We start from the raw sequence: 20421 nt of genomic DNA, 5'->3' as shown, positions 1-20421 counted from the left end.
CAACAAAATAAATGAATCTTGACTACATTGTGCTAAGTGAAAGAAGACTGTCACAAAAGGCCATAGATTAAATTATGCCATTGATAACAAAAGTCCTGAGTAGGCAGACACGGAGAGAAAGAAAGTAAATTAGCATTTGCCAGGGTTAGGGGGAAGGTGAATGGGGAATAGGGAGTTACTTTTTCTTTTTGAGAAGATAAAATATTCTTCTCAAAATTAGATAGTGATGATAGTTATCAACTTTGTAAATATACTAAAAACTATGAATTATACATTTTAAAGGGTGAGTGTTATGGTATATTAACTATATCTAAATATTTTAAATGCTTTAACCATATCAATAGGAAGAAGTAATAGAATAGAAAAAATACAAAAAGAAACTAGATTTCTCTGAATATATTCATGTTGTTTAATAGATTTTACTTTAGAAACATGTAAATAAGCCACATATAAATAAAATCAAATTGAAAAGCAGGAATTCCCAGCAGTCCAGTGGCTAAGACTCCACCTTCCAATGCAGGGGGCACAGTTTCAATCCCTGGTCAGGAAACCAAGACCACACAAGCCTGTGGTACAGCCAAATAAATAAATAAAATCCTGAAATTCCTCTGTGATTATGCCATTAATTTGTTACACTGTTAGATTCATTTGTTCCATTTGATCTTTATTTTCAGACTTTTCTTTTTTCCTAACAGCTTTACTAATATATAGTTCACATACCAAATAAATCACCGATTTTATTAAAGTGAAAAATTAAGTGGATTTTATGATATTCACAGAGTCCTACAACCATCATCACAGTCACATTTCTAGCACCTCAAAAAGAAACCTAGTACCCTTTAGCAATTACTACTCAATTATTCACTTCATGCTATGCTATGCTAAGTTGCTTCAGTCGTGTTGGACTCTGTGCGACCCCATAGATGGCAGCCCACCAGGCTCCCCCGTCCCTGGGATTTTCCAGGCAAGAACACTGGAGTGGGTTGCCATTTCCTTCTCCAATGCATGAAAGTGAAAAGTGAAAGTGAAGTCGCTCAGTCGTGCCGGACTCTTAGCAACCCCATGGACTGCAGCCTACCAGGCTCCTCCATCCATGGGATTTTTCCAGGCAAGAGTACTGGAGTGGGGTGCCATGGCCTTCTCTGATTCACTTCATAGCCTAAAGCAATCACTAATTTACTTTCTCTTTCTATATATTTGCCAATTATGGACATTTCACATAAATGGAATCATTTGATACGTGGTATTTTGTGACTGGCTGCATCCATGCTGTAACCTGTACAAACACTTCATTCCTTTTTATGGCTGAATAACATTCTATTAAATAGATATACCATATTTTGTGAATCCACTCATGAACTGATGGAGATTTGGGTTGTTTTTTACCTTTGACTATTGTGAATGATGCAGCTATAAGCATTTGTGTACAAGTTTTTGTGTGAACATGTTTCCATTTCTCTAGCAGTAGAACTGCTCAAGTCCTTAACTTTTTTGAAGAGTGCCAGATTGTTCTCTGAAGCGGCTGCACCACTTCACATCCCCACCAGTATATGAGGGTTCCTGTTTCTCTACATTCTTGTCAGTGTTTATTATTGTCTTTTTGATTCCAGCCATCCTAGTAGGAGTGAAGTGGTATCTCATTGTGGTTTAAATTTGCACTTCCCTGATGGCAAATGATTTTCATGTGCTTATTGCCTGGGTGTGTATCTTCTTTGGTGAGATACTTATGCAGACCCTGTGCTGATTTATATTTGACTTTAGTAAGAACATTTTAAAAGTGAGGTATAATTGACATAAAACTTTAGTTTCAGGTGTGCAACATAATGATTCAATATTTGTATACATCGATATGTTGCAAGATGACCACCACAATAATCGAGACTTCCCTAACAGTCCAGTGGTTAAGACTTCACCTTCTACTGCAGGAGGGGTGCAGGTTTGATCCCTGCTCTGGGAGTTAAGATCCCACATTTTGACATGGACCATTGTGGCCAAAAAAAAAAAAATATGAAACACAAGCAATATTGTAACAAACTCAATAAAGACTTTAAAAATGGTCCACACCAAAAAAATCATTAAAAAAAAGCAAAACGATGTACTCTTAGCAACTTTCAAATACTCAATACAGTATTATTAACTATAGTCATCATGCTGTGCATTACAGACCATGACTAATTTATTTTATAAGTGGAAGTTTATACCTTTTGACTCCTTTTGACTTACCCACCCCCACCCCCTGACTCTGGTAACCATCAAAGAAAGAATGCTTATATGAGATCTCTTTTGCCCAATAAAAAAGTTATTTGTTTCTTATTATTGATTTGTAAGAGATCTTGATTGGAGAAGGCAATGGCGACCCAAGAGATCTTGATATAATTCTAAACAGAAGTTCTTTATTGGATATATGATTTGCAAGTTTTTTCTTCCAGTTTTGGGTTGTCTTTTCAACTTTCTTGAAAGTGTCTTTTGAAGCACAAAAGTTTTAAATTTTGATGGAAGCCCAATTAATCTACTTTTTGTTGTTTGTGCTTTTAGTGTCATACTAAGAATTCATTGCCAAATGCAAGGTAGTAAAGATTTATGCTCATGTTTTCTTCTTTACTTTTCTTTGGCTCTTACATTTAGGTCTTCATCAATTTTGAGTTTATTTTTGTATATGATATAAAGCAAGGGTCCACTTTTATTCCTTTGTCACTATTGATGTCCCAGCATCATTTGTTGAAAAGACTCTTGTTTTCCTACTGAATTGTCTTGGCATCCTTGTTGAAAACTCCATTGACTAAATATTTAAGTATATAAAACATATTGACTCTATCTCCCTCATGAAATATTGCCAAGGACAAAAAGAACAGCAAAGCAATTTGTTTTTCTTCTAAATGTTTTTTTTTTAATTTTTTTTTTGCAAAGAAAAATTTTAAAATACTGTTTTCAGTAGTCATAAATGTTAATAAAATTGTTACTGTATTTTGAAGCTACTGTATATTTAGTAGGATAAAGTAACTATATAATTACATTAATGTTCTTGGGAGCCAAGGTTTTCAATTTAAGAAAAAAGGATATAAACACAAAATTCAAGAAATATGTGAAAGCCTATAATCTTACATCTGAACTGGAATTATCAATATAAAATCATGTAAATGCATTTATCTTTAAAGTACATATTTTCTATCTTTGTTCACCACAAGTCTTAGCAGCAACAAGAACATAGGGGGTAATGAACACCCATAAACTTCAGGTTGTGATTTCTAAATACCATACATTCATACAAAGAACCAGGGGCTCTTTGAGAAAATTGCCGAATCCATATTTGGGCAGCAAATAGCTCAGGTGACTCTGGGGTAACCTGTTATGAGAAAAAGTCCGCATCAGCAACAGAGACATCACTGGTTTAATGGATGGGGGGAGCTAATGCGTCTGAAACAAGGTACTGGAGTGACACCCCACCATGTGCAGTGGGCAGGTCTGCGAGCAGGATGTGGTGGCAGTCTCCCCTCCTGGGGCATAGCAGTGGGGCAATACCAGTTATAGGGGAACTGACCTCAGGTGGGCTTACCAGGGAAACCAGTAGAGGGACATGCCTCTCTTTGATAAGCTATCACTTATCACATCTTTGATAAGCTATTACTCAGAATTCCCTGGTGGCTCAGTGGTTAAAATTCTGATAAGCTATCACTAAGATATCATTATATCTACTACTGTGGGCAGGAATCCCTCAGAAGAAATGGAGTGGCCATCATGGTCAACAGAAGAGTCCGAAATGCAGTACTTGGATGCAATCTCAAAAACGACAGAATGATCTCTGTTCATTTCCAAGGCAAACCATTCAATATCACAGTAATCCAAGTCTATGCCCCAACCAGTAACGCTGAAGAAGCTGAACAGTTCTATGAAGACCTACAAGACCTTTTAGAACTAACACCCAAAGAAGATGTCCATTTCATTATAGGGGACTGGAATGCAAAAGTAGGAAGTCAAGAAACACCTGGAGTAACAGGCAAATTTGGCCTTGGAATACAGAATGAAGCAGGGCAAAGACTAATAGAGTTTTGCCAAGAAAATGCACTGGTCATAACAAACACCCTCTTCCAACAACACAAGAGAACACTCTATACATGGACATCACCAGATGGTCAACACCGAAATCAGATTGATTATACTCTTTGCAGCCAAAGATGGAGAAGCTCTATACAGTCAGCAAAAACAAGACCAGGAGCTGACTGTGGCTCAGATCATGAACTCCTTATTGCCAAATTCAGACTTAAATTGAAGAAAGTAGGGAAAACCACCAGATCATTCAGGTATGACCTAAATCAAATCCCTTATGATTATACAGGGGAAGTGAGAAATAGATTTAAGGGCCTAGATCTGATAGATAGAGTGCCTGATGAACTATGGAATGAGGTTCGTGACATTGTACAGGAGACAGGGATCAAGACCATCCCCATGGAAAAGAAATGCAAAAAAGCAAAATGGCTGTCTGGGGAGCCCTTACAAATAGCTGTGAAAAGAAGAGAAGTGAAAAGAAAAGGAGAAAAGGAAAGATATAAACATCTGAATGCAGAGTTCCAAAGAATAGCAAGAAGAGATAAGAAAGCCTTCTTCAGCGATGAATGCAAAGAAATAGAGGAAAACAACAGAATGGGAAAGACTAGGGATCTCTTCAAGAAAATCAGAGATACCAAAGGAACATTTCATGCAAAGATGCACTCGATAAAGGACAGAAATGGTATGGACCTAACAGAAGCAGAAGATATTAAGAAGAGGTGGCAAGAATACACAGAAGAACTGTACAAAAAGATCTTCACGACCCAGATAATCACGAGATAATCACGATGGTGTGATCACTGACCTAGAGCCAGACATCCTGGAATGTGAAGTCAAGTGGGCCTTAGAAAGCATCACTATAAACAAAGCTAGTGGAGGTGATGGAATTCCAGTTGAGCTATTCCAAATCCTGAAAGATGATGCTGTGAAAGTGCTGCACTCAATATGCCAGCAAATTTGGAAAACTCAGCAGTGGCCACAGGACTGCAAAAGGTCAGTTTTCATTCCAATCCCAAAGAAAGGCAATGTCAAAGAATGCTCAAACTACCGCACAACTGCAGTCATCTCACACGCTAGTAAAGTAATGTTCAAAATTCTCCAAGCCAGGCTTCAGCAATATGTGAACGGTGAACTTCCTGATGTTCAAGCTGCTTTTAGAAAAGGCAGAGGAACCAGAGATCAAATTGCCAACATCTGCTGGATCATGGAAAAAGCAAGAGAGTTCCAGAAAAACATCTATTTCTGCTTTATTGACTATGCCAAAGCCTTTGACTGTGTGAATCACAAGAAACTGTGGAAAATTGTGAAAGAGATGGGAATACCAGACCACCTGATCTGCCTCTTGAGAAATTTGTATGCAGGTCAGGAAGCAACAGTTAGAACTGGACATGGAACAACAGACTGGTTCCAAATAGGAAAAGGAGTTCGTCAAGGCTGTATATTGTCTCCCTGTTTATTTAACTTCTATGCAGAGTACATCATGAGAAACGCTGGACTGGAAGAAACACAAGCTGGAATCAAGATTGCCGGGAGAAATATCAATAACCTCAGATATGCAGATGACACCACCCTTATGGCAGAAAGTGAAGAGGAACTCAAAAGCCTCTTGATGAAAGTGAAAGTGGAGAGTGAAAAAGTTGGCTTAAAACTCAACATTCAGAAAACGAAGATCATGGCATCCAGTCCCATCACTTCTATGGGAAATAGATGGGGAAACAGTGGAAACAGTGTCAGACTTTATTTTTCTGGGCTCCAAAATCACAGATGGTGACTGCAGCCATGAAATTAAAAGATGCTTACTCCTTGTAAGGAAAGTTATGACCAACCTAGATAGCATATTGAAAAGCAGAGACATTACTTTGCCAACAAAGGTTCGTCTAGTCAAGGCTATGGTTTTTCCTGTGGTCATGTATGGATGTGAGAGTTGGACTGTGAAGAAGGCTGAGCGCCAAAGAATTGATGCTTTTGAACTGTGGTGTTGGAGAAGACTCATGAGAGTCCCTTGGACTGCAAAGAGATCCAACCAGTCCATTCTGAAGGAGATCAGCCCTGGGATTTCTTTGGGAGGAATGATGCTAAAGCTGAAACTCCAGTACTGTGGCCACCTCATGCGAAGAGTTGACTCCTTGGACAAAACTCTGATGCTGGGAGGGATTGGGGGCAAGAGGAGAAGGGGACGACAGAGGATGAGATGGCTGGATGGCATCACTGACTCGATGGATGTGAGTCTGAGTGAACTCCGGGAGTTGGTGATGGACAGGGAGGCCTGGCGTGCTGCGATTCATGGGGTTGCAAAGAGTCGGACACGACTGAGCGACTGATCTGATCTGATCTGAAGCTATCACTAGCTGGGGCCTGGGGCAAGCACTCAGGAAGATCAGGCTTGTGAGCAGGGTGTACACGAAGCAGGCACTAGTTGGGCAGGGGATGTAGACAGGGCAAGAGACAGCCATCTTGAGCAGCTGGAATATACAACATGCATCAGTTCATTTAATTTTATAATTGACAAAACTGAGACTTAAATAGACTGCCCAAGGTTACACAGAAACAAAGTGACCAAAAAGAGATACAAACCCAGGCTTCAGGGGCAGCATCTGAAAACTTGGTCAACCTTGTTAAGAATCAGAGAAATGCATATTATTGATAAAATAACATTGAGATACTTTATTTTCTTATTAGAACTGCAAAAGTTAAGGTTGAATAAAATGACATTTTAGTGAGCTCTTGAGGATATAAGAACTCTTACACATTGTTTAATTTTTAGAGCCTTTTTTGGATAATGATTTCACCACTCAATACATTTGAAGAGGCACATACCTCACACTCAGAAATTCCACTTCTAGACTAGGGAAATTCTACAATATTTTATCTGAACAAGAAAGCAATGTATAAATATCTACATTTTTTTATAGCCCCACAAGCTTTGAGAAAAAGAAAGCTGGTGACTTCCTGCCAAGTTAAATATGGAGCCTGCTTTCCTTTTTTGTTTTCAATGAGGAAGGCCCCTCACCCTATCAGAGATCTTTTCGTTTTTGCGGTTCACGAAGTAGGGGAATGTTATTTGCATAGAGTATTTTTAACTTTTCGAAGTGCTTTTACCATCGTTAGGTTTCATAACAGTTGCCTGTGACAGGAGTTTCCTTTTCCTTAGGCTAAGAAGCTTAAGGGATTTAAGGTCAAAGATCTAGAATTCAGTTCAGTTCAGTTGCTTAGTCACGTCCTACTCTTTGCGACCCCATGGACTGCAGCACACCAGGTTCCCCGTCCATCACCAACTCACGGAGCTTGCTCAAACTCATTTCTATCGAGTCGGTGATACTATCCAAATATCTCACCCTCTGTCGTCCCCTTCTCCTCCTGCCCTCAATCTCAGCATCAGCGTCTTCTCCAATGAGTGAGTTCTTTGCATCAGGTAGCCAAAGTATTGGAGTTTCAGCTTCAGAATCAGTCCTTCCAATGAATTCAGAACTGCTTTCTTTTAGAACATCTACTTCTAGAACTCAGAGCCCTCTTCAGAAAGTCTCAAAATTTAATTTGCGTACAAATCACTTGGGGATCCAGTAAGAATGCAAATTGTGATTCAGTGGGCCTTGGTGAGGCCTGAGCTGCTGCACTGCTAACAGGTTTCCTTACTGTTGATCTCCAGGCCACACTCTTGAGTAGTGGGAGGTTAACCCTTTGACTCGGTCTAGGTACTAAACTTCACTGGTCTGCTTTCCCTGTGTGTACTTGGCGGTGCAAACGATAACAGGGGAAGAAAGGGCTATCACCTTGAGAAAATCCTGACGTTGTTGTTAAGCAAGCAGATATGACTTAAGCAAGCTGACACGATTTTGTGTACTCATTCTCTGTGGCCACCTTTCTTCTTTGTATATGTAATTAACAGATGGGCCGTGCATGGATAACCAAGACTGGAGTCAGGAGGAAATATGCTTGGGTACTTCAGTGTTTATGATCTAGGCTTTGTCAAAAGTTAAGAGTCTGTAGCAATCCTGGTTGCATTTGCACCTTACAATCTAGTTGTTTATCAGCAGTGCATCAAATAAAACAAACTTGCAGCACCTTTGTGCTTCACCTGGCTCCCCAGCACCCCTGGGTGACAGGAGCTAGGTGCTCTTCAGGAGCCCTGCAGCACAACTGGCATTTACACAGTGGGGCTCTGGCAGCCTCCTCTGCCTCAGCTGTGAGATCTGGTTTGGTAACCACACCACATCCTATTAATAAATGCTAAGCAATGTGGTGTGGCCTTGCTGTAGGAATTCCTCTGTGAGGAGAAGCAGCTATTCTCCCAGGGACTGGACCCAGTTTGGGGGGGTGGGGGTGGGCAGAAACAGCCATTCTGGGTTCCCAGTCTAGGGTGCTGAAGAACGCCCCAGTGTGGCATCCTTGCCCCTTCCTGTGCCCTAGGTTGGGGCTGAGAGGGCAGCAGACAGCCCATAGGCACCTGTTCTAAACAGCAAATGTGCTGGTTTGACTCTTCCCTTATAACTGGACAGACTGGTATAGTGAGGTGTCAGCTTTCTTTGTGAAGCAGGCTTTGGTCTTCTCAATTACAGTTATTATGAACAGTTCTCAAATGTGACTGAAGGGCAAATACAGCTGTTGATATATTTTCAAATATCAAGCCTATCTTGGGAGAAGCTATGTCTAACTAAGGTAGTCTGAATTCTGAGTCCAGCCATTAAGTAGAGGTGGCCAGGATTGGAAGTAGTTGGGACATGTTATTCGGGGGTAGATGATCTTATAAGACATAGTCTTACTTTAAATGTGATTCTGATACAATAGAGCTCTCATTGCTCTTTCACTTTATCATGCAACTGAAATGTCAAGCTCCCCCTGTGAGTGCAAAGTTTCACACCAGCCTTTGTGGTGGTGAAAGTAAATGAAAAAAGATTGAAAACGAAAGATATGAGAAATAAATAATAAAAAGGAAAGATATGGCATCTGTTCTTAAATATTTTCATATACTAGCTGAGAAATTAAGAAACAAAAACTATCAATCAAGGTAACATAATAAATGCTGACTGGTCCAGGGTCATCAGTTCCAAAGAGAGTATTTCTGATTCCAATAGGAAGGGGAAACTTCTCAGAGGAGGTGAAATTTAAGCTAGATTTTGAAGGCTATGTAGTATGATAATATAGGAAAATGAAGAAAAATAGTACAGGTTATCTAGAGAACAAACAGGTGGTTGCCAGAGGGGAGGAGTGGCAGGGGGAGAGGAGAGAAATAGGTGAGGGAGATTAGGAGGTACAAAATTTCAGTTGCAAAATAAATGAGATATAGAGACAGATGTACACTGTAGGGAATACAGTCTATAGTTAGGTAATGTCTTTGTATGATGACAGATCATAACTAGACTTACCAGGATGATCATTTTGAAATGTATTGAATCACCATTTTGGGTGCCAGGAACTAACACAGTGATGGAGGTTAAACATGTTTCAAAAACAAATCAACTAACTCATAGGAAAAACGAGATCAGATTTGAGGCAGTGGTGGGATTAGGGGAAGGGGGAATTGGATGAAGGCAATCAAAAGGTACAATTTCCAGTTATAAGATAAATACGAGGGATGACATGTGCAACATGATAAATATAATCAACACTGCTGCATGTTATATATGAAAGTTGTTAGAGTAAATCCTGAGTCCTCATCCCAAGGAAAAAAAATTTTTTTGTTTAATTTTGTACTGTATGAGATGATAGGTGTTCAATAAACTTATTGTGGTAATCATTTCATGATGTATTTAGGTAAAATCATTATGCTCTACATCTTTTTTGGCCATGCCATGCAGCTTATAAGATCTTAGTTCTCCAACCAGGGATCGAATCTGGGCCCTCAGCAGTGAAAGCACAGAGCCCAGTCACTACATAGGTTCTAGATCTGAAACTTGTTCAGTTCTCAGTGGTGTCCGCCTCTTTGCAATCTCATGGACTGCACCCACTGGACTTCTCTGTCCTTCACTGTCTTACAGAGTTTGCTCAAACCCATTTCCATTGAGTCTGTGATGCTATCCAACCATTGCATCCACTGTCGCCCCCTTTTCCTCCGTCCTCAATCTCTCCCAGCATCAGGGTCTTTTCCAATGAGTCAGCTCTTCGCATCAGTTGGCCAAAGTATTGGAGCTTCAGCATCCTCCCTTCCAATGAATATTCAGGATTGATTTCCTTAAGGATTGGCTGGTTTGATTTCCTTCCTGTTTGAGAGTCTTCTTCAAGCACCAAAGTTCAAATGCATCAATTCTTTGGTGCTCAGCCTTCTTTATGGTCCAATTCTCACATCCATATTGACTATTGAAAAACCATAGCTTTGACTATATGGACCTTTGCTTGCAAGTGATGTCTCTGCTTTTTAATACACTATCTAGGTTTGTCATAGCTTTCCTTCCAAGGAGCAAGCATCTTTTAACTTCATGGCTGCAGTCACCATCAGCAGTGATTTTGGAGCCCAAGAAAATAAAATCTGTCACTGTTTCCACTTCCCTTCTCTTTGCCATGAAGTGATGGGACTAGACACCATGTTCTTACTTTTTTGAATGTTGAGTTTTAAGTCAGCTCTTTCTCTTTCCTCTTTCACCCTCATCAAGAAAGCTCTTTAGTTCCTCTTCCCTTTCTGCAATTACAGTGGTATCATCTGCATATCTAAGGTTGTTGATATTTCTCCTAGCAGTCTTGATTCTAGCTTATGATTCATCCAGCCCAGCATTTCACATGATGTACTCTGCATATAAGTTAAATAAAGCAAGGTGACAATATACAGCCTTGACATACTCCTTTCCTAATTTGGAAACAGTTCGTTGTTCCACGTCGGTTCTAACTGTTGCTTCTTGACCTGCATACAGGTATCTCAGGATACAGGTAAGGTGGTCTGGTATTCCCATCTCTTTAAGAATTTTCCAAGGTTTTTTGTGATACACACAGTCTAAGGCTTTAGCATAGTCAATGAAGCAGAAATAGATGTTTTGCTGGAATTCTCTTGCCTTCTCTATGATCCAATGAATGTTGGTCATTTGATCTCTGGTTCCTCTGCTTTTTCTAAATCCAGCTTGTACTTCTCGAAGTTCTGGGTTCATGTACTGCTGAAGCCTAGCCTGAAGAATTTTGAGCATTACCTTGCTAGCATGTGAAAAAGTGCAATTTTATGGTAGTTTGACCATTTGTTGGTATTGCCTTTCTTAGGGACTGGAATGAAAACTGACCTTTTCCAGTCCTGTGGTCACTGCTGAGTTTTCCAAATTTGCTGACATACTGAATGCAGCACTTTAATAGCATCATCTTTAGGATTTTAAATAGCTCACCTGGAATCCCATCACCTCCACTAGCTTTGTTTGTAGTAACGCTTAAGGCCCACTTGATATCACACTCCAAGAGGTCTGGCTCTAGGTAAGTGATCACACCATCATGGTTATCTGGGTCATTAAAAGCTTTTTTGTGTGTGGTTCTTGTATGTATTCTTGCCACCTCTTTTTGTTTCTGTTAGGTCCTTATAATTTCTGTCCTTTTTTGTGCCCATCCTTGCATGAAATGTTCTCTTTGATATCCCCAATTTTCTTGAGATAGCTGTATTTCCCATTCTATTGTTTTCCTCTACTTTTTTGTATTGTTCACTTAAGAAGGCTTTCTTATCTCTCCTTGCTATTGTCTGGAACTCTGCATTCAGTTGGGTATATTTCCCTTTCTCCATTGCTTTTTCTTCTCTTCTTTTCTCATCTAATTGTAAAACATCCTCAGGCAACCATTGCTTTCTTGCACTTCTTTTTTTGGGATAGTTTTGGTTACTCCCTTCTGTACAAAGTTCCAAACCTCCGTCCATAATTCTTCAGGCACTCTGTCTACCAGATCTAATCCTTCAAATCTATTCATCACCTCCACTGTATAATCATAAAGGATTTGATTTAGGTCATATCTAAATGGCCTAGTGGTTTTCCCACTAGGAAATTAAAATTTCAATTTAAGCCTGAATTTTGCAATAAGAAGCTCACGATCTGAACCATAGTGAGCTCCCATTCTTGTTTTTGCTGACAGTACAGAGCTTCTCCATTCGGCTGCAAAGAATAAAATCAATTCGATTTCTGTATTGACCATCTGGTGATGTCCATATATAGTTGTCGTTTGTGTTGTTGGAAAAGGGTGTTTTCTATGACCAGTGTGTTCTCTTGACAAAACTGTTAGCCTTTGCCCTGTTCATTTTGTACTTCAAAGCCAAAACTGCCTGTTACTTTAGGTATCTCAACTTCCTACTTTTACATTCCAATCCCCTAAGATGAAAAGGACATATTTGGTGTTAGTTCTAGAAGGTCTTATAAGGTCTTCATAGAACCAGTCATCTTCAGCTTCTTCAGCATTAGTAGTTGAGGCATAGACTTTATTACTGTGATGTTGAATGGTTTGTCTTGGAAACGAACCAAGATCATTCCATTGTTTACACAAGCCTCTTTAACATAACAAGGCTGTGATCCATTAAGGGGATCTTAAATCAAACTTACACAATGCTTTATGCCAATTTAATATGCCTGGAAGAAAAATTATTTAGTAAAGTGAGCAAATGCTGTTGGAAAATGGTGCTTACGGTCAACACGGGTTGCTTCAACCTTTATTTAAAAATGCAGTATCTGGAGGAAGGGCAATAGAGTATAGAAAGTCTAGGCAGATAGTGCTTTTTTTAAAACTAATTGAGGGTTTGTGACAACCCTGCATTGTCAGATGATAGCATTTTTCAGCAATATTTTTTAAATTAAGGTATATTCATTGTTTTTCAGACACACTACTACTTTACACAACAGACTATAGTGTAGTATAAACATAACTTTTATATGTACTGGGAAATCAAAAAGTTCCTGTGACTTGCTTTATTGCAATATTCACTTTATTGTGGTAGCCACGAAGTGTACCACAGTATCTCTGAGGTATGCTTGTATATAGGGATTAGTTTTCTCTCAGAGTTCATCCTTCTTTCTAGAAGAAAAAAATGATTTTAATCCAATTACCCCAGTCAAAATAAAAGTCACACAATAGAACTCATGTACACTGAACCTGGATAATATAATGAGCCTTACATGTACATACAATCTTAACAGGACTCCAGGGAGAAGACGGTACTCAAAATGATAAAAATTGTGAGCCAAAAACCAGGAGTTAAAGAATACTTTTTGTTTTTGCTTTTGTAACCTCCCTCAGGTCAAAGTGTGTAAGCAAATGGCCATTTTATATCTGTATTTAAAATCAATTCTGTTTGTTCTTTTTCCACATAAAGGAAAATAATTCATTGCCATGTCTGGAATGCTGAATCTGAAAAACTATGGTACAAGAATCTTAATGAATTATATAAATAAAAGAAGGAAGCATTAAAAAAAAATAGCACAAGGTATCTGAAAAATGAAAGTACTCATGGAGCAAGAACAAGTCTCTGAAAGGAAGATTATGTGTCACAAGGCTGAAAAGGAAGGTTGGGCCATGTTATGAACTGGCCTAAAAATCATAGTTAAAGAGTTAGTTCATTCCAATGGCAGTAGGAAGCCATTGAAGTTTAGTTAATCCCCAGATCTTACCTTTATCACTCACTCAAGGGGGTTCATGAAATTAACATATAATCTTCTAAGGTAAAAGGAGAGATTCCTAAAGAATTATAATTTCTTGGCATTCAGCATAATAAAGAGCCAGTTTGGTCACCCCAAGTCCAGTTTTCTAATCCTTGCTCTGCTCCTGGTTTGTTGATGATGAGAAAGATAACTTCTCTAGGCCATAATTTCCTGAAGTGTAAATAAAGGGGGATAATAAAGATCATTTGAAGAGTTCCTTTTAGCTCCAAAATAAATTATTCTCATTCTCCTGTTTGACTTTCTCCCTAAGTAAGAAAAAAAGAAAAACCTGTTACTAACCCATTTGAGCATACTGAAATCATAGCTTTAATTATTAAAATGTGCAGATTAAGTTCTATCTTCATCCCAAAGTGGAAATTTGTATATAGGAAAGTAAGTCACACACGCATTGTTCACTGAACCTTGTATCTGTGGAGAGCATGTATCTTTTTTGACTATTGGGCTAACAAAAAAATTTTTTCAACATCACAGATTAAAAAATTTAAACAAAGTGTTAGCAAAACTACTTTAAAAAAAATGTACCCTTAAATATGTTATAGTGAATAACATTACTGATTTCATCTTTGTTAATTTCATGAGGTACAGGAAACACTAATAGTAAATTTGTCACAAATTCATTTTCAAAAGAAATTGCATCCATAAAAGGACAAATTCTCTTTTTCTTTCAATTGGCAAGAGGAAAAAAAAATTTAGGGGCTTCCCAGATGACTCAGTGGTAAAGAATCTGCCTGCCCAGTGCAGGAGACACAGGTTCAATCCCGAAGATCCTACATGCCATGGAGCAACTAAGCCCATGCACCGCAACTACTGAGCCTGTGCTCTGAAGCCAGGAGCTGCAACTACTGACGTCTGGGTGCCCTATAGCCTGTGCTCCACAAGAGAAGCCATGGCAACGACAAGCCCAAGCACAGCAACTGGAGAGTAGCCCCTGCTTCCCACAACTAGAAAAAAGCATGCATAGCAATGACGACCCAGCATAGCCAAAAAAAAAAATTGAGCTTTTCTAAAAGCAGAAGCAAAAAGTTCATGAAAACAGAAGTGTCCTGTGTGGATGTATTGCAATCAGTCCTATGGTTTCTAGATGGCTTAGTGAGCCAGGAAACCTTGGCTCTAGTTTCTATTCTACCTCAACTGGCCCCATGAGGGCAAAGACTCCATTTATCTGGTTTTACTTTTCTTTTGAAATACCTATCACAATTACGGTTGTTTTCATTTCATTTTTTCCTTACTACTGTAAGGAAAGGCTTCTCTGGTGGCTGAGATAGTAAATAATCTACCTGCAAAGTGAGCAGCCCAGGTTCAATCCCCGAGTCAGGAAGATCCCCGGAGAAGGAAATAGCAACCCACTCCAGTATTCTTGCCTGGAGAATCCCATGGACAGCTACAGTTTATGGGGTCACAAAGAGTTGGACATGACTGAGTGACTCACACACTTGACTGGAAGACATCTGAGTGCTGGGACTCTGTATTCACAGCTCTATTTCCAGAGCTGGCACCTAAGTTACCTCTGAATAAATGAATTTTCTTATCTGTAAATTGAGGCAGTTGTGCTAAATTTCCCATGTTATTTCTATCTTTAAGATTCTGTGATATATATGAATTTACTTTGAATTATGTAAGTTCAGACAGTGGAATTTTTCCCTTCAAGTTAATTTCTAGCCTTTTATTGCTCATTAGAACTCTGTCCAAATTCAGACATTTCTGTTCTAACTCAACTTGAAGATATAGTAATACAAGCAGAGTGGGACTGTTCAGACAGGAAAGGATTCTCTGAGGGAGTGTCGTAATATTTGCTACTGAACTGAACTCCTATCTCTTAAAAGTTGTGGTTTGCATCTAAAATGACAAGAAACTAAAAAGGTAGGTAAAGTTAAACCAAACTTCAAGACAATTTCCACGTGGAAAATTTGATGATATCCTAAATTTTAGAGATGTTAAAGCATAATAAAATTTTGTTGTGGAATCTCCCATGTGCCAAAACTCCAGGAACCTCAGTGAGAAGAGCCATGGCCTTGTGGTTGAATATATACACTTCTTTAATGTAAATAAAAGTCTATTACAATGCATCCTGTTACAATGAAAATCTTCACTTATTTTGGAAACCCACTTAATTACTTTGAGCAACATTATATACAATCCAACAGATAAAATGAAGTCATTGACAACTCCTTGATATGTTATAGCTAAATTACAAAAGAGTAATTGGATAATGCAGACCACCCCAATAAAGTATTTATTCTCTACATTGTACTCAACATTAGGTGACATATAAAATTCAACTGGGAAAGGGAGATCAAAAAAACTGTGCTTTTTCCTTGTACCAGACTCAAATAATGAGGTGAAGGTAAATTCCACGTGGGAAAGTATTTAACTCATTGTGCTTTTATATATTTTTCTTAGTACCTATTACCAGTTATTAACCTTAAAATTTGTGCCTCTGGGTACTATTTCTTCTAACTCAAGTACAACATACCAGGCGTTCCTTAAAATCATCTTCTATTAACTATAAAAAGTATACTCAGATTAAGAACTCTACAAAATCATTTCCTTTTAGAAAACATCAACTATTCAGGGATCTTTATTTTTAAAGGGTAAATCAAATAAGACATAGCTTTCATTGACCCAAACATGCATAATCCATCCTTAATATAAAATGCACCCAATTGGTAATTACATATGAAATACAAAGGGAATGCAACTTTACATATGTAAAATGATTGCTCACTATGGCAATTTAACAATCAAATTAATAGACATTGTTAAAAAAAAAAAACCTCAAATGTTTTAAAGCCAACTATCTATAGTAAACCAAAGGGAAATTCTGATATGGAGATATGGAATAGTTTGACTCAAAAGCAAAGACTAAGGCACCTGCTATGAATTTAGAACAATAAATTTCATTTTTAAAGGTACAATAAAATAGAATTAGTTAACCAAGAGGGAAACAAATACAGGGGTTGATTTCCTGGGTGAGAAAGGCAGGTTAACAATGCAGATAAAAACGTGCTGGACCAAGGTCAGCGGATTCCTTTCCTATTCCAGAGCAGTCAAGGACCATCCTAACCACTCCTCTCGCTCACTCTCCCCCATACTTAGGGCTATCAGAAGCTTTGAGGTTCTTACTGTATAGACTAGGTAGTAGATTTCCCTTCTGCTCCTCTTAAAACAGCTTATTTTAAAGAGATATCCTGAGGCAATCAACAAAGCAAACAAGCAGCTTTCTCTCCAATTCATTAACACACAGACACCTCTCAGGCTTTTTTCATCAACCTTAGGGCTAAGTATTTAAATAGCCAATACTTGAAATTTTCAACAGTACCAGTAAACCTCAAACCTGCCTTATCACTCACCCTTACCATTAGTAAAAACAAAGTCTGATCAATCATAACCTGTAAAACCATATAACAAAGGGAAGACTAAGGACTGATTCTTATCAGTAAATCCATTTAATTCCCAATGACACTTGAGTCTGATATATCTAGTATCCTAACAGAATTTTAACCATAAATCAAGAAAAGCATTTCCAAACTAAGTGTAACTTTTCAGTTGATGTGCCTTTTTGGTATTAAAAGTGCTATCAACATGCTAAGATGTCTTATGGCACACTGGACTCAATAGTATGTCCTGGTGAGGCATCCATTTTTAGTAGTATTTTCCCCTAAAATGTTGTTCACCATAATAGACCCCTTTGATATATTAAAGTAATTCTGGTGAAATCAACAGTGATATTAAAAAACCTTCCCTGACTTTACTCCACCATGGCTACTTTTAGTGAAACTGAAGTGATTAAGTTATAAAATGCTCAACCAAGTTGTTTTCTTAGGGCATCCTCGGTTAGTATATTCACTCATGCACAATCCAAGGTAGTGTAATAGAAATAATAATGTTAAAATAGACATTGTGGGTGTAAGCATCTCCCTTTATATCGGGCATTTAGAAGCTTTTAAAAAATTTTAGGTGCTAAAAGATTGTGGGAAAACTAGGCTAGCCGTGTAGTTGTTCCATTTGTAAGTACCTTATTACAGGACAGTTACACGACCCTCTGTGGGAGTGTGCTTTCAATTCAAGAAATAGTAATAAAGTGCCTAGCTATATAAAAACTGTAGGATTCCAAATTTTAAATTAAGCTAACTGCATTTACACATTTGGGCTAACAAAATCTAGACCCTGTCTACATAGATTTGATCTAATTTTCTATTCTATATCTTGTTCTAATAACCACATTTAAAAAAAACCAAAAACTTACTCTTTACTGACTGAATAAGTAGGGTCCACTACTGTAGCTTAACAATCAAATTTTATTGCTTTATTCATGTGGTGCTTTTGCAAGGCACTGTGGTATGGACTAGAAAACTCGGAATGACTTGTGAAGAAACCTTGGAATGACACATGAAGGATGATATGAACAGTCATTCTGAGGCAGGATGCTTTACTGAATTGTTTTTAACCAGGATACCAAACATCAGGAATGAGTTCAAGTTAAAATTCACAGGAGAATGGAAACATCTTAAGGTCAGTCACTTCACATGCCCATCCTGATACTTTGAATAATCTGGAAAATTGCTGTAAAAAGAAAGAGCAAAAATTAAAACATGCTTTGAATAAAACAGGCCTGGCAACTGACAAGTGTTAAAGTAGTTCAAGAATCCAAGAACACCCTGACAATTACTTGCAAATACTATGTAACTTGAAGTATTATGAAGACAAGCCTACTGTGATAATACAATTACTTTTCTATGCCTTAGCTTTCCTGAATTTTATGTCTAAATGTCTAAGAGTTATCACATAAGGAGTGATTTTTAAGAAAGAAATTAAAGTACCAAAGTGAACAGGTTTTTCTAGCATACAAGTATTTTGGTTTAACCCTAAATATCAGGTGTACTTGACCTGTAATATATGCATATTTCCTCATTCTTAGGAAGCTGAAATTCAATTATCTTTACGTTACATAAACTGCTTGGCTCTTGGCCATTTATCAGGAAAGCTTCGCCAACGTCCAGGAGACAGACAAAGGGAAATGGTTAAAAGAAACCTCCAGTGACTTTAAAATGTCAGGACAAGGAAAGCAGAAACACGTTATTTCCATATTAAGAGCCTGCATACTAAGATAATAAATGAAGAGAGGAAAGACATTCTATAATCCATTCGCAGAGACAAGAGTCTACCACTCGAACAGCAGTCTGCCCTGACAACTAATTCTTCCTACCATATGCCAAACATTTCTTTCATTAAACTAAAAACATTTGTCTCACACATTAAATTGACAATCAGGTACAAATTCCTCTACAGTGGATTAATTCCTTGTACTAGCTTTACTTTATAAAACATAACCAATTTTGACTTAAAGACATTAGATTTTGGAACACGTTAGATTAAGTTCGAATAATTCCATGAACGTGAAATTCACAAGCTTCTCTTTCGCAAAAGTTGCTTAACATTCTACATTCTCATTCTGGGAGGTGTATTTTTTGTTTTGATCTAATGTTTTTCAACTCGATAATTACTAAGGACCTGACCCCCTTTTCTGTTCTCCTGTGAGCGCAAATCAAACGGGGAGAAGTTTCTAGAGCACCACCCTCTGTACATATGTGGGGCAAGTAATTTGGTTCGGACGAAAGAAAATTATATGGATCTCCCGGCAGGTGGGTTGAGAACTACGCGGGTAGGACTCACCACTCATGGGTCACCACGTCATCCCCAAACCCGTCATCCAACACCCAACCCGACGGTCGACCCCAAAACACTTACCAGAACCACAAACAACAAAAATGAAGAGAGCCAATAACCAGGGTCCTACAGACGCCTTCTCTTCAGGAGCATTTCTCTGCAAAATGGAAAATCCGCGGTTTGCAATGCAAAAAACCCGCCCTGAGCCCGGGCTCTCACCGCCCGCACCCCGGGCCAGGTGGCCGGGTCCCCGCACGTCACAGGTCTCTCCCGCGTTCCCGAGTTGACCAGATCCCGCACCCATCTTTTAAGCTCCCAACTTAGGTCCAGCTCGCGGCCTCGGGCCGGAGCCTGGGGAAGAGAGCTCGACGCGGCCCTGGCTCCCGGGCCTCAGAACCGGCTGCGGAACGGAGAGAGGCGCCCGCTCTTCCCTTACCGAGGTCTTGGCGACGTTGCCGCGCTGGGTGATATTCTTGCTGTGCTTCTCGTTGGCCATACGGATCCGCTGCTTGGCAACCATCTTCGCGGCGCCACCACCTGCCCCGGCCACCCCCTCGGTCTCGCTCGCTCGCTTCTTCTCGGGCCGCTGCGACCGACGCTCCGCTCCCGGTGGCCGCGCCGCCAGAGCGAGGGGGCTCTCAGGCGGGGCGCTAGCTCCGACCACTGGGCCTGGGCGAGGCGGGCTCCGGGTCTGAACCCTAGCGGGGCGCGGGCCGACTGACGACGCCGGACTGTCCGGCCGAGCGAGGCGGGCGCGCGGGAGGTGCAGAGCAGGCCGCCAGAATAGTCTCGCGCTGCCGCTCTGGCCGCCGCCGGGAGCGTGGAATGTAAGAGGAAGGAAACGAACACAACGCAACAACGAGACAGTGCAGCAGCCCGTCGCCTCAAACTGCTTCGGGATCCGCTGCCAACGTCAGCACTGGACTGGCCCCGCCCCGCGGAAGTGCAGGCTCCGCCTGCTGAGGAAGACGGAGAGGGAGGGTGAAGTCCGGCGCACCGACCCTAGCCCTGCCCCTCCACGCACCGTAAAGCGCGGCCCCAAAGTTGCGCGTGCGCGCGTTCGAGGTCTTTTTAGCGTCTCGCTCCGACCGGAAGTGAATTGGTCCCGAGG

At 39.7% G+C, this 20421-nt stretch overlaps 1 protein-coding gene across 1 annotated transcript; it reads right to left on the bottom strand.

Annotated features, from left to right (window-relative positions):
• Positions 1 to 15661: 15661 nt before the first annotated feature.
• Positions 15662 to 20401, bottom strand: SERP1 (stress associated endoplasmic reticulum protein 1). Its single transcript, XM_061418986.1, has 3 exons — positions 19747 to 20401; positions 19392 to 19467; positions 15662 to 18206 (listed from the first exon to the last, which is right to left on the bottom strand). The coding sequence occupies exons 1-3, from the start codon at positions 19828 to 19830 to the stop codon at positions 18166 to 18168; spliced, it is 201 nt and encodes a 66-aa protein (XP_061274970.1). The 5' UTR covers positions 19831 to 20401; the 3' UTR covers positions 15662 to 18165.
• Between the last annotated feature and the right edge of the window lie 20 nt (positions 20402 to 20421).

Source organism: Bos javanicus, chromosome 1, assembly GCF_032452875.1.
Source record: "Bos javanicus breed banteng chromosome 1, ARS-OSU_banteng_1.0, whole genome shotgun sequence".
Classification (NCBI taxonomy): domain Eukaryota; kingdom Metazoa; phylum Chordata; class Mammalia; order Artiodactyla; family Bovidae; genus Bos; species Bos javanicus.
Note: the sequence above shows the minus strand (reverse complement) of the source record. Positions and strands in the feature narration are given on the sequence as shown.